The sequence below is a fragment of the Lygodium microphyllum genome, chromosome 15, assembly GCF_053477565.2.
Source record: "Lygodium microphyllum isolate KBCC chromosome 15, Lygodium_microphyllum_v1.1.10, whole genome shotgun sequence".
Classification (NCBI taxonomy): Eukaryota; Viridiplantae; Streptophyta; class Polypodiopsida; order Schizaeales; family Lygodiaceae; genus Lygodium; species Lygodium microphyllum.
Window position 1 is genome coordinate 8,754,381 of NC_141149.1, and position 14,636 is coordinate 8,769,016.

General features: G+C 42.3%; 1 protein-coding gene across 2 annotated transcripts; it reads left to right on the top strand.

The window, feature by feature from the left end:
- The first annotated feature begins 9,197 nt into the window (after positions 1–9,197).
- Positions 9,198–13,676, top strand: GPDHP (NAD-dependent glycerol-3-phosphate dehydrogenase family protein). 2 transcript variants are annotated; one of them, XM_087693681.1, is made up of 12 exons: positions 9,198–9,664; positions 9,881–9,957; positions 10,464–10,536; positions 10,665–10,786; positions 11,887–11,985; positions 12,077–12,184; positions 12,293–12,356; positions 12,440–12,477; positions 12,566–12,686; positions 12,781–12,835; positions 12,910–12,958; positions 13,042–13,676. In XM_087693681.1, exons 1-12 carry the CDS (start codon positions 9,508–9,510, stop codon positions 13,222–13,224), a joined length of 1,146 nt encoding a protein of 381 aa, XP_087549807.1. In that variant the 5' UTR covers positions 9,198–9,507; the 3' UTR covers positions 13,225–13,676. The 2 variants fall into 2 exon arrangements, with proteins under 2 accessions (XP_087549807.1, XP_087549808.1); XM_087693682.1 differs by having other exon boundaries at positions 11,890–11,985.
- Positions 13,677–14,636: the final 960 nt, after the last annotated feature.

The following is a 14,636-nucleotide window of genomic DNA, read 5'->3' on the forward strand; positions in this document are numbered from 1 at the left end:
TGTTGGGAAGGGGGGCGCGTCACATCGCGTTGTGTCATGGGGGGGGGGATGTCATGTCATGTTGGGGAGGGGGAGGGGGGCGCGTCGCGTCGTGTCGTGTCATGGGGGGGGGGGGAATGTCACGTTATGTTGGGGAGGGGGACGGGGGCACATCGTGCGTGTCATGGGGGGGGGGGATGTCATGTTATGTTGGGGAGGGGGAGGGGGGCGTGTCGCGTCGTGTCGTGTCGTGTCGTGTCATGGGGGGGAGGAAGGGGGGGGGAGGAGGGAGGGATGTCATGTTATGTTGGGGAGGGGGCGCATCGCGTCACGTCGTGTCATGGGGGGGGATGTCATGTCATGTTGGGGAGGGGGGGATGCCATGTTATGTTGGGAAGGGGGTCGCGTCACGTCGCGTCGTGTCATGGGAGGGGGATGTCATGTCATGTTGGGGAGGGGAAGGGGGGCGCATCGCGTCGTGTCATGTCATGGGGGGGGATGTCATGGGGGGGACGGGGGGGGATGTCATGTTATGTTGGGGAGGGGGGCGCGTCGTGTCGCGTCGTGTCATGGGGGGGGATGTCATGTCATGTTGGGGAGGGGGAGGGGGACGCGTTGCATCGTGTCATGTCATGGGGGGGGAGGGGGGCGCGTCGCATCATGTCGTGTCATGGGGGGGGGGAGGGGGGGATGTTATGTTATGTTGGGGAGGGGGAGGGGGGCACGGCGCATCACGTCGTGTCATTGAGGGCGGGGAGGGGGGATGTCATGTTATGTTGGGGAGGGGGGCAGGCACGCCGCGTCGTGTCATGGGGGGGATGTCATGTTATGTTGGGTTGGGGGAGGGGGTGCGTCGCGTCGTGTCGTGTCATGGGGGGGGATGTCATGGGGGGGAGGGCGCGTCGCGACATGGTGTGGTGTGTGTTGAGGGGGTGGTGACATGTCTATCGACCTTCCAGTGTATGTGGAGTTGTATCAGGAAATTAGCATGGGACCATAGGATACTTCATACTTGGAGCATCGACTTACTCAATTCGTTGACCAATCGCTTATAAGGGTACATAAGATATGCATTTTAAGTGATATTTTTTTTAAATAATTTATATTACTGTGCTTTGTATGATTTAAATTGATTATTCTAACATCATTTTTTGTCTGTGCAAGTGACATTTTCAGGATGACTCGAGGGATGAGCGATGAGGAGTTACAGGACACCTTGCATGCATGTCTCCAGACCAGATCGCGAGATTCAGAGAGATGGCAGACAAGGAGCTGTCTCAATCTTCGTCAAGGCGCTCTGTTAGATCTGCTTCAGTGCAATCGGATGCTTCGGCTTCGAGCAGACGAGCTTGACGCTCACGACTTGGGCCAGAGGGAGGGAGTGCATCGGGATCAGGGGGATGCTGCAGAGATACAAAGGCAGTGAGTCCGCAGTCAACATGGGATACAGGTGCGACTCCTCGCTCTCGTGGCCCTTCTAGGGAGCGTGCCTCAGGCTTAGGTGGATGCTATGGAGACACGGACACGGTATCTCCGTCTCGTCGTTCAGCTAGAGCTGCGTCATCTCCAGGATTTGTCACACCTGTGGGGACGTCTACTCCAGTTACTCCGGTTTTTGCACAGCCGTTAGCAGGTGGCACCCCTGTGGGTGCCACTTCGAGAGATATTACCCCCGTCGGTACACCAGATGCACAGGGGTCTCCTGGATATGCCCAGGAGCGTGGACGCGGATGGGAGAGGACCCATCTTAGGCAGACTCCAGGGGGTTCTGGATATCTAGTCGATAGTAGGTCAGGAGCCATCATCATGAATGATGAGGGGAGGAGGGTGATGGCTCGCATGAGAGAGCTGTGCCAACAAGTTTTTCGGTACAACATCTTGGATCATTGGAAGAACATACTGGAGGGGAGCAAGGACTACATAGTAGCATCCTTGCACGAGGAGTTTCCGGTGCCAGCCTCAGTAAATAGATTCTCTACGGGCATACATGTCACATAGACGATCCGACACATGTAAGGCAATCAAGAGTGGGGCTGCAAAGCCTGAGTGGTTAGATGCAGACGACTAGCGCTGAGTGAGGGAGGAGGCTACAGATTCTCCAGGACGTTGGAGTCAGTAGCGCAAGGCGACGAGGGCACGACTCGAGGCCGGAGTGGTTCATCATCTTGGGAATGGCGGCCACAAGACATATTTGGAGGACTTTGTAAGTTTTTCTTTTGTTTTTCTTGTTTATTTTTTTGAAATATTCTTTGTACTAACAATCATGTTTCTAACAGTTGGCATTTTGTTTTCTTTGCAGCACTCCATTACAAATTGCGATCCGACTGGCCTTGAGACTCGATATGTAGATAGGCATGGTCTCATTGCATTGATCGACTGATTGTATAGATGCGGCAGCCCTGTAAGTCACTCATCTTTCTTGTCCGTAGTTACCATGAGATATTTGAATGCATTATTGTATGGTGGACTGATGTGTTATTTTTTTTTCTGCAGAGTCTGTTCGGTGCTCCTTTGCGGCGGGACGAGCTTTTGGGGGACGAGGATTTGTAGCTCGCCCTCGGATCCTTGGAGCTCACACACCTTTATTTTTTAGTCGCCTGATCTATATAGACATTTTCTATGTATTAGTGATATCCTGTCATGATTGTACCAATCGCTTATTATGCGATCATGTATTTATTTCATGTATCAGTTTTATGATTTCAGTATACATTGTTTTTGTTTGCAAGCGCATTGTACATAGTAGTGCAGAAACTATTAAGCTGCCCTACCACAAATTTTTTTTTCCCATGTTACCGGTGTCGCTATTAGCGTTGTCGAAGGGTTTGTGAAAGCAATGTCGCAACCACAGAGGATCCTGACTAATTTCAGGATAGAAGATCAATCAAGCAAATAATCAAGATGAGAAAATAATGTCAACTCTGTTTTACTTTTTGGACCAAGGCCTTCCGTGTCTTTCCACAAAAAGGTCTTTATTCTTCAGCAATCCTGACAATCAGCCAATAATGGTTGCATAAAAGGGTAACTGTATAACAGCAACATTCAGAACTTTTCCGATTAAGCAATTCAAGCTTTTCCACTCCACAAGAGCTCAAAACAGAGCTCATACAATATCAGCATGATCCAAAATCCACTCTCCGAAATAAAGCAAGGGATGACATCTTCCTCTGTTATATCCGATAAGTTTGCAACATCATTAATTCTTATGAATGGATAACAGTTTCAAGATCTTAAGTGAATAAAATCCCATGATCATATTTCCACATACATTGTTCAATTTCCCACACAGTAACAAGTTCTGGACTGTTCTGTATTATAGTTATGGGTTTATGCTTTTACAAATATTCTGCACTATTCAGTTCAGTGACAAGTAGAAAGATCAGACAGAGAAGTACAGGTGTGTGCTCTTGAGTTAAAATATTTATCTCTCTTCTATAATTTCTGTTGTAAAACCAGTTATCTACTTCTTCACCGAGTGCAGTTTTTCATTCAAACAACCCTGTCCATGCCAACAGTTTTCTCATTCAAACAGAGACTTTGTACTTCGCAAAATTTCCAATTTTCACTCGAGTTCAACCCATGATGAATTTTTATGTATGACAAAATCTGTTCAACAAAACAATCAAACTGCTGAACATCAAGTCTCTGTTGTTTGCTGTCAAACTTTTCTTCACATGTAAGATGGTCAATCAGAAGTTGTGGCTCAAATTCTTCATCAAGTAGGACCCTTTCAGCTGTAACAGAAAATAGAACTTCTTGTGCATGAAAATACTGAATACCACAGGCAACACCAACAATAACTCTGTAGCAGTCCTTGATGGCTAGTGGCTTGCACATTTGATTGGCAACATGTAACCAAACATCTAAAGATCCTTGCTTGTGTGTGTACTTGTAAACACACCAACTTAGCACATTTCCCACTGTAAACTTTCGTTTCACCTCTGCAATGACTGCATCTCCATGGAATATCTGAACCTCGCGGTTCTTGAAATTCCCTTTCTCTTCGAAGTCAGGTTTGTCATCGTCCTTTTTGATGGGCAGATATACCTCCACAAACTAAGCATGCGGACATGGCTCATTGTTGATGACTAGACTTCCTCTAGCTGTGATATTTGCTATACTGAACTCTGAATCTCATCTTCCACGATGGTGCCCAGTCAATGCTTTCTGATCAAAATAAACCCTGAACAAAGCAAGTTGGTTCTATGCACAACCATGCATGGCTAAGATTGAGGGGGGTTATTCAATGCAACAACAACCAGATATCTGTTCCTCGGAGCCATGCCTACCCCAGACCTGCTGGTCAAAAACTGCGACTTGCCTTAGCTTTGGTTGTGACTTCCAATTCCATCCATTCAGCGTCTCCTGCCTTCATGATTCCTTCTTCCTTCGCCTTCTGATTCCGCGCAGAGTATCCGCACTCAGTCTGCCTTTGTAGGGGTCAATATTACCACCCCAGCGCTCCCTGTTCTCCTCCCCATCAATCCTTGAATACTCTTCCTCCTCGTCATTGTCCTTCCTCCAATCCTTTTCCGTACTCCCAAATTGCAGAGTTCCCCTTCCTCGCTCTTGTCTGCTTATTGTCGATGATTATGAGTGTCTTCAGAGCTGGGTATATCCCACTCGGCTAGATTGATCGCTGGCATCGCACGTCTCCTCCTCTCGATCAGCTTTGTCGATCTCCGATCCGCTGAGTCACCAATCAGCACGACCTTGAACACGTAATCGATCTTCTGATTTTAATCGCCATACCCAGCCATCCTCCTTTAGCTTGGATTGCGCTACGATGAAGAGGAAAAACACACCCAGAAAATCATTGGTGATTCAGCCAGACAGCAATGCTGAGAATCTCGCTTAAACGAGCCCATGGAGACCTCGGAGGTGTAAGATCAGGCTGTGTGTGAGCTTCTGCTTCCTCTCAGCGTGTCCACTCCTTCTCTTCCCCCTCGAATTCTGTCCATTCAGATTCAATAATTCTCCGTTTTTCCCCCCAAAAAAACCTCCTTTTTCAAAAAATAGCCATCCATGGCAAAGCCTCCTTTTAAAATAGCCATCCGTGGCTTTGCTTTTTCCTTTTTTAGACCCTCTGAATCCTGCAATAAGACTGTGCTTGGCAGCTGGATGATGTCGAACCTTCACCACTGTCCTGTACATCAGAAATAAAAGGCACCAGAATTCCTGTGACCATTGAATGTTCCCAAAACAGCAAAGGTGATGATCGCACCAAAGTTTGAAAAGAAAGAAAATAATTGGAGGCAGTAAAAACAGGAGGAAAAACTCCTCCTGAAAATTAAACCATTGTTTGAAACTTTCTTGAGTATTTGATATATTTGCAATATCACCAACAATGAGTCCTGCAGACAGTGATCCTACAAAGATTTCAAGAAATCCCCCAAGCTCCAAGTTCAGCGTATCCTAAAATGTATGCATTCCATGAGATTACATCATGAACTGGCAGCTTGTCAAAGACACGGTGTGCTTCAGCAACTAAGCCACTTCTGCCATACATGTCTACCAGTTTGTTTCCAACATAAAGCTGAGGCAAGAGACTGCATCACGAATGGGTAAGTTGTTGAAAACATGATGCGCTTCCGCAAGGGAGCCAAATTTCCCATACATATCCACAAGAGAGTTTCCCACCAAGGGGCTACAAGCGCCACATTTACCATAGATACTAATAAGTGTGCTATTAACAAAAACTTCTGAAGTGAAGCCCTTCATGTGAGCATCAATACTCATACGCTGAGAATAAATGTAATCACAACAACTAAATATGTACAAAGTACCAAATCCCATGCACAACTTTTGGGTGGTTTACACACCTCGAATGCGTAGCAATACGACAGCGTTGCAAATTTTACTACTCGCGTTGTTATTGGCGTCATTATATACCTCGCAAACCGTCGCTATCAGGGTCGGTATTGGCATCGACACTTTTTGTGACGACGGGGGGAAATTTTGTTATTTGCATTTTCATCGCTTTAAACGTCAGTATAAGGCCTATATCTTGTAGTGATGTACCTTCACATCATGCCTATATATCAAACATTGGTTGTATAGCAAGAACCAATGAAAACAAGGCTCAAACAATACTCATTTGATCCAAAAAGTATAAAATTACGGGTCTAAAATTGACCAATTTTCTTGATGTTTTTCTATAGCTTATCATGCTAAAAATGAAGTCCCAAACAAGCTCAACCCATAGTAAATTTATTGGAAATTTTCTAATATTTTTTCCCATTCAAATTGTCACTTGAAGATGGCATAAAACCACTTTTTAAGCCTTAAACCAAGCTAATTGACTCTCTGCAGTGTGAACCGGTCTAGTTATGAACCCATTTCACAAAAAGACTAGTTCACTCCTTTGACAATGTGAACACAATCTTTCAAATAGCTAGTTCAAATATCTCTAAGTGTAAAAACATTCAACTTTGAACTAGTTCTTGGCAACCAAGTGTGAAAGTGAGAGGTCTTAACCAATTTATTTAAAAGCCTTAGCTTAATATAAGTTTTGAAATAAAGTTTATGGAATATGTGTTGACCCTATGGCTACAAATAGCCATGGACAATTAGTGTGGGCTTCTTATGTGGCTTGGCAGTGCAGAATTTGAAGCCGATGTTCTCACGTACCATTCGCAATAATTAGATCTTTGAGCGCTATCTTCTATGAGCAATGGTTAAGCAATTAAAAAACAAACTCTCTCTTCTCTGCTCTATGAGTTAAGCCCTCTACTTCTTCTTCTAAAGTAGCCCTATGCTTCTCCAAAGTTGACCCTGTACTTTTTCTTCACAAGCAGGTCCCCTTGATTAAGTTTGGATTGAGCTTAAGCAATCCCTTTGCTTCAAAACATGAGCTAATCCAAACCTACAGACCAATTGATCTTGCTACCATACATCATTTCTAGCCTTCTTAGGATTCCAAATACATTCAAAGGCGAGCACCAATGCCCGAAATGTGAGCCCCAATGTCTCTACAATCCGATGTACTTATTTTAGGTGGATTAGTTGAAGATTAGTACCTGATTTAATAGTGAACATCAAGCTTTCAACTCAATGTAGACATCGATTCAACATGCTCCTCGATCCAAGCTTTCAATCTCACATTCTTGCTCTGATACCAAATGAAAATAATAGAAAAGGATGCGCAATGGAATGAGAAATGGCAAGAGATTGGAGGCTCAAGGTTTTTCTTCATCATCTTCTTCATTCTTCTTCTTCCTTCATTCTCAACTGATACACCACACTAGTATCCTCAAAAGTGATAGATATATTTTGACCTTTTTAGGACTCTTCACACATAGTTTGTACTTTATTTGTGCATATATAGGTTATGACTTACCTATGCTTTATTTCTTAACATCACATATAGAAAACTATGGGGAAAGAGCTTCCTAGTAAGGTCATCCTATGTTCACACACGTCACTATCAAACTATCATAACACAAACTGGGGGGAAAGAAGCTCCTAGTAGGGGGAAAAAGTGTTTCATTAGTACTAACTATGTTCACACACATCACTATCAAACTCTCATAATACAAAGTGATTTAATAGCATTCAATGGCAAGAGTCTCTCAAAGTGGTGGCAAGTACTAGCTAGGGTCTTCTTTAGCATATGTTGTCATTGAGTAAGCAATAACCACTTGTATTTTTGGCTATGGGATAGAGAGGAGTAGGAATATGTTCATGTGGGTAAGATGATGTAGATCAATCAATCAGGGCAACAAGTATGTAGTAGGGATCAGCAAGGTAATAGCCTTCGTTCATGTATGTAGTCATGATGCTTTTGTGCTTGTTACCATGTCTTGCCCTATGGGCTCTCTCAATAACCAATAGTTTGGACCTTCCTCTTGCATGCGATCTCCAACATTTTCATAACCTCTTACAACCCTCTTTGAATTTGGGGGATTTTCTCAATGTCACATGTTCATATGAAGTGTTGTTTGCTCTCAAGTATGAGTAGTTCAAAGTAGATTATGTGGCGACTTTAAGTATAGTAAAAAATAGGTTGAGGTTAGGAATGATATGATAGTTCTAAGAGTTTTAGATAAGGCATTCAAACCTTAAGGTAGATTCAAATCCTACTAGCTACTTATGAGAACATAAGCATGATGTAGAAAGTAGTAAGCAAACCTTAAGCTATACTCTAATGGTGGAAGTATAGACTAACATTTACCTTAACCTATACTCCAATGGAAGAATATAACTAACCTTAACCTTTATCTATAATCAAGTGGAATTATAAAACCAACCCAACTAAGAACCTACAAAGATCTTCACAAAGGACCTAACCTCATCATGGCTAGCCATAGCGCACCATGGCTCTAATACAATGTTGAAAAGATGGACCAAGATCTATCCAAGGTTGTGGTGGATGAAATTCATGGAAGCATAACATGACTAAGACTAATGAAATATTAATAAAGTGAATTAGGTTCTAATAAGGTTCCAAGATGAATTTAGAGTAAACTCATAGACACAATCTTGAGTATGTAAGAAAAGTAAAAGTACACTACTTGTATTGCCTTGAATCAAGTACATGATAATATAGCTTTTTGGGTGCTTCCTCTGTATCATTCTCTTTGCTTATGGGTGTGTCAACTAAGTGTCTAGAATAACACACCATCATTTGTATACATTTTTAACACCTTGCTATGTGGAGCTTCTTTGAAGCTATGTTGCATGCCTTTACCTTAGTTATTCACATTCTAGCAATCACGCACCTCTATCTCATGTAGTGCTCCATATAAGTGGAGTAAGAACATATTGGGATGTTTCTTGGATTACACTCTGATGTACACATGTAGAACTTTACAACTACCATTGTGTATGGAAGGTTGTCCTTTGGTGTTTTCCTTATAGTTAGAATCTTGAAACTTGAATTCATATGCTGCTCTATCTTGATGGAAAGCATTTGAAATCCACATATTTTGGCTATAGAGCTGGTCTAGAAGTAGGGAAAAACTTTTTTTCTGGAGCATTTTGCATGCTCATGCTGACGGCTCTGGTTCTAGGCCTTGAGAGATTCTTGGAAGTTGGTACTCTATGGACTTTTGGTGTGACCTTTGGGTTGTTGGGCCCTTGGGGGTGGATTGTCCAAGGTCCCGTGGTATGGGAAGAGAGAGAGAGAGAGAGAGAGAGAGAGAGAGAGAGAGAGAGAGACGTAGGTAGTAATGGAATGGCATGCATGCAAGGTCGAGAAGCTTAAGAGGACGAGGACGAGCTTTTGCTATCTATTTGCTCTCTCTCTCTCTCTCTCTCTCTCTCTCTCTCGTGTCCGCTTACAATTTCAAAGCCCTGCCTTCCTGGTTTCTCCGCCCGTTAAACCCCCCCTCTGTCACTACATATTATACCATGCAAATGTAGGAGCCACAATCGGGCTTCTCTCCTTCCTCCTCCTGCAGCTGCCTGTTTCGTTTTCCGAGGGGCCTGTGACAGGGCTCCTTAGGGTTTTCCCAGAGGAGGCAGGACTGCAGCCATCATTACTGTCATCATCGTCTTCATTGTCATATTATATCACCATCAGCTTCCATGGCTCCTGGTTTGGACATGCTTGCCCAGGATCACAATAGCCCCGCCGAGCCGCAGCAGCACAAGGACAAGATCGCCGTCGTTGGGAGTGGTAACTGGGGCAGCGTTGCGGCCAAGCTTGTTGCAGAGAATGCACTTCTCTATCCTCACTATGAAGGTGAGGCCGAATCAGTTTGTTGTTATGTCTGTGTGTGTGTGCGTTCCCTTGCAATGGTTAGCTTCTGTATAAGATCAGATCATATGTGGAGGATGACCTTTGGTTGCAAACTGGCAATGGCTTTTGGTCTGCCAGGGTTCTTGTTGTGCAATGTCTTGGAACAAAGTTAATTGAGAAGATCTTCAATTGAAGAACCTGGTATTTTCCATTTCGCAGATGAAGTGAGGGTCTGGGTGTTTGAGGAAATACTACCTTCTGGTGCAAAGCTCACCGACGTGATCAATACCACAAATGTATGCTCGCTCGTTTTTTCTTCCAAGCCATCAAAAATCAGATTAGAGATTTGCGCGTTTTTTGAAATCTCGTAATCTGGAAGCAGTCTAAGCACATGGTCTTTCATGCAGCTATGGCAGATAAGCATTTATCATCAGTGGCAAAACCTTTGCATATTACTCATTACAATTCAATGGAAATAAGTTAGTTATGCATATGAACATGCCATGTTAGAACAGTGATGTCAGTATCTTTTCTGCATGCGTGTAAAAACATTACAACCAAGTGCATATCTTCTCTCACAAGTACTTTGCTTAAGCTGTATATGCATATATTTTCTTTATGAGTGCTTTTACAAAGTTTTGTCGCTTACTACTAATTAAAATGCGTAATGTTTTGTGAATTAGTTAAAGCCTGCATATCTTCTCTTACAAGTGCTTTGCTAAAGCTGTATACCTTACTACCGAATGAGAGAGCATTTTTTTTGTTAAAGTCTTAATCTTGATTTTCTACTGGCTTTTGACAGGAAAATGTAAAGTACTTGCCTAACATAAAGCTTGGACCAAATGTTGTTGCGGATCCTGACCTCCAAAATGCAGGTCGTTATTGCAATCTTTAGGGTCAAGCTGTTTCTGTCAGCTTTATGAACTTGGTTGCACTTCCACATATAAAAAATACTTACTTCTCATTTCCCATTGTATTGGCTCTTGGGAACGTTTGTGAGCAGTGAAAGGTGCCACCATGCTGATCTTTGTTACACCCCATCAGTTTGTTGAGGGTATTTGCCAGAAGCTTCAAGGAAAAGTGCGGCAGGATGCAAAGGCCATTTCTCTCATAAAGGGAATGGAGGTACTTTCTTTGTCTATTGAGATGTGCTAATTGGGAACATCTATAGAGGAGAAATTGTGAAGGGAATTGAAAGTGATTCAAATCCTTTAAGTAAATGCATCCTCACTGCTGGAACCTCCAAGTCCTAGAAGACCCCACAAAGGCTTGTAGGTTAATGGTCAGGATTCCATGTTCAATACTTTGTGATGCTTGATTCAGGCTGATCACTGTATTGTAGGAGGGGAGTCTAATGTAGCCTGTGTGACAAGCAATGAGGCCATGAAGGCAAAATTCACATAAGCAATGAGGCCATGAAGGCAAAATTCACATACTTGAAAAGGCTTTCTTGGGACAGCTGTGTCTGTTAAGAGGTCTACTCATCGACCTATACGTGTGTATAACATATTAGTGGGGAAGGAACCCCCTTTGTGAGGGTAAGGTGTTATGTGTCTTGTCTTAAAAAAAAATTTAGGCAAGGAACAAGACAAGAGCCATGTTGGCATTGTTCCTATATCAATCTTGGATAGCTTGCAATTCAAATGGACAAGTGCACTGGGATACTCCTCTTTGGTGACCCTACCAAGGATGGGATTTTTGGAGGGAGTAGGTGAGAGCCCAAACACCCATGAATATCCCATGTGAACAGAAGTCTCCAACAATAAGATGCACCCAACAAGACCTGCAGCCTTGCAGATATGAGCCCGAGCTTTAATGACTCCAGACTTCACCTTTGGCATAGCATTCTTAATTCTTATTCTTTGAAGATTTAGTGTTTACAGAGCATGTAAAGAATGATTCTGTAGAATGTATCATTGCGTTGTATGAGCTTGTCTATTACATTGATTGTATAACATATTTTTGAGATCGATCTGCATAGTTATCCGCATGCATCCGTCCCATTTTGCTTTATATTAACCTGTGCTTATAAATGATTCATTAGAATTTGTTCCTATGCATATAGTATCTAGCCCAGATTACTCTGGCATTTATCTGCATAAACATTTATCAAATTCCATTTAATGATGTGTGAACAAAATGCTGTACAGGACCTCATGTTGAGGGATATCTTGTTGGTAAACTCAGATCCGTGAAAGTTATCACCCACTGTGTCATTCTTGAAGCAGGTTAAAAAGGACGGACCTTGCATGATCTCTAGTTTGATCAAAGAGATGCTTGGTATTGAATGTGCAGTGTTGATGGGTGCTAACATAGCCAATGAGGTACAGTGATAGCACACAGCTTCTGGGATGCAAGAGTAGTCCTCTTTTACAACGTCATAATCCTTGTTGCATACTCTGTATGTGGTACTAGATTGCAGTAGAAAAGTTCAGTGAAGCAACCGTAGGATACAAGGATGATAAGAAAACAGCTGACAAATGGGTCCAAATCTTTTCAAAGTCATACTTCCAAGTAACCCCTGTAAGTATTGCTCGTGTTTTGAGTGATCTCTGGAGTCTTTTTTGGTGGGTTTGGGGGGGTGTGAATATGAGGTGTGCTAACTAGCTACATATCTTTGAGAAATTTCAGGTAAAGGATGTTGAAGGTGTGGAACTCTGTGGAACATTGAAAAACGTAGTTGCAATTGGTGCTGGTACATTCCTTCTCCTTCAACTGTGTTTGGATCTTCTTTAGGCAAATTGTAGTCAATCATAGCTAAGGTTTTGTTTCTAATAGGACTTGTGGATGGGCTTGACATGGGAAACAACACAAAGGTAGACCCTCTTAACTGCTGCAACCTGTTATTCATGCGACTCCAAAATTGTTGTAGCGAGATTCCTTGCTATTGTTATTTGTTTGTAGGCAGCCATCATGCGAATCGGTCTGAAAGAAATGCGGATATTTTCTAAGCTTATATTCCCATCAGTGAGGGATTCTACATTTTTTGAGAGTTGTGGAGTGGCTGATGTAATAACTACTTGCCGTAAGTATTTTGCATTGTATTGGAGGTCAAAAGAACTAGTTTTCTGCTGGAAACTGCTGTTGTAATGTTTGCTCGAAGTTGTATGTGGTGACAGTTGGTGGGCGGAATCGGAAGGTGGCCGAAGCTTTTGCCAGAAATGATGGCAAGAGGTATGTGTTCTATCTTTGTCCTGAGCCTGTTCTCCCTGAACAAAGCAGTTACTCTTTATGACTATTTTTGGCAGGTCATTTGATGATCTTGAGGCTGAGCTTCTTCAAGGGCAAAAGCTTCAGGTTGGACATTTGGTGTTTACTTTTGAGTCTAGAACTTTCCTTACTACTTCCAAGGCAACCAATAGTGTTCCATTATCAAGCAGGGTGTTTCAACAGCAGCTGAGGTATTTGAGGTCCTAAAAGCAAGAGGTTGGGAGGACCAGTTTCCTCTGTTTTCAGCAGTCCATCGAATTGCAGTCGGCGAGCTTCCTCCTAGCGCAATAGTTGAATATAGTGAGCATGCTCCCCGCATAGTTGCAGATGCATCAGCTCAGTACTACTCTTGAATGAAGAGTTGCTCCTTTCTGCTTGAAACTTGGGCCACATTTGGGATGACAACTAGACCCAAAACATAATGCTCACCTTACTAAACACACAATCGACCCAACACATGATGCTCACCTTATAAATATGCACTCAAAATACTCCATTTTGTATATGATTACAGGGCCAAATATTTCAGCAACTAGCTTATGAAATAACTGGAATACCTGCCTCCTAAATCTAATTTAGCCACATTCTCACAATTCAAAAGAAAAAAAAAAAAACAAAATGCTCTGCAATCAAGTACTTCTTTGTGTACGTCAATAAGCATAGGCAATCAGCCACATATACGGGCATTAGCTCACATGGTGCATGACAGACTTTCATAGGCAGTCCTTCAAGTGAACAACAGCTCATTGGAGGTTTTACAATATCACTCGCAAATCTTCATATAACAGCAAATCTTCATATAACAAAGTCTTTTAGAATGATTAGCTATCAAAATCTGGACATTATGTTCTTTAAAAAAAAAATGTCAATTACTTTCATAATTCTTCACAGTTCTTTGCATGAAGAATATACAAACCAAGTTCACAATTTCATATGTAGGATAGGCTCTCTGTGTATAGAAGTCTTTGTAAAGTAGCTTGTTAGTTGATCTAACCTTACAACTTGTTCTCGTCATGAGCCTGCACAGCGGTAGATTACCAAAAACAGCCGTGTTCTTTTTCTGTTCATTAATCAATTTGCTTTTTTTTTTTTGGGTGGGTCAAGTTCTAAGATTTCTAAGTTTGTAGGTCCAACCAAGTACTCCGTCATCTACATCTAAATCTATACTGTCTCTTATTTTACAATCTCTAGAGCCTAAGGATAGGAAACACCTATCTTACATGGTGCTCAATATACGTATCTCTTGGCTTCACAATATACATGTTGTCTCTCACAGACAAGTCCTACCCATCCGATTGATCGATACCATCAGCTTCATGTAAATGTGGTCCTCACTTTTTTTTCTGTTGGCATGTTGGGCGATAATATCCTTAAACTTTTTACCATGGCATGCATTACCTTATCATAAGTGTGTGGGGTGATTTATACCCTTTTAAACACACATCCACTTGGGAATGTGAACGCGTTTAAATCACTCCACGTCTTTTTGAACAAAAGTTTATGAATATTGGTTTCTATTATGTCTTGCTTTGGTAATCGCAACCTGGAGTTATTTAAAAGCTTAGTGTTGACTATTCCTCTTGCTCATACAATTGCTATCGGTGGCACTTGAAATGTGTTGCAATATTGATAATATTAGATACATACATTCAATGTAACTTATGATATATAGAGCTACCAAAAACATAGTTGAAGATAGCACCAAAAAACACTATCCACACCACTTTTATGACTAATATAAACAAACACTAACCCTTGGGGAGGT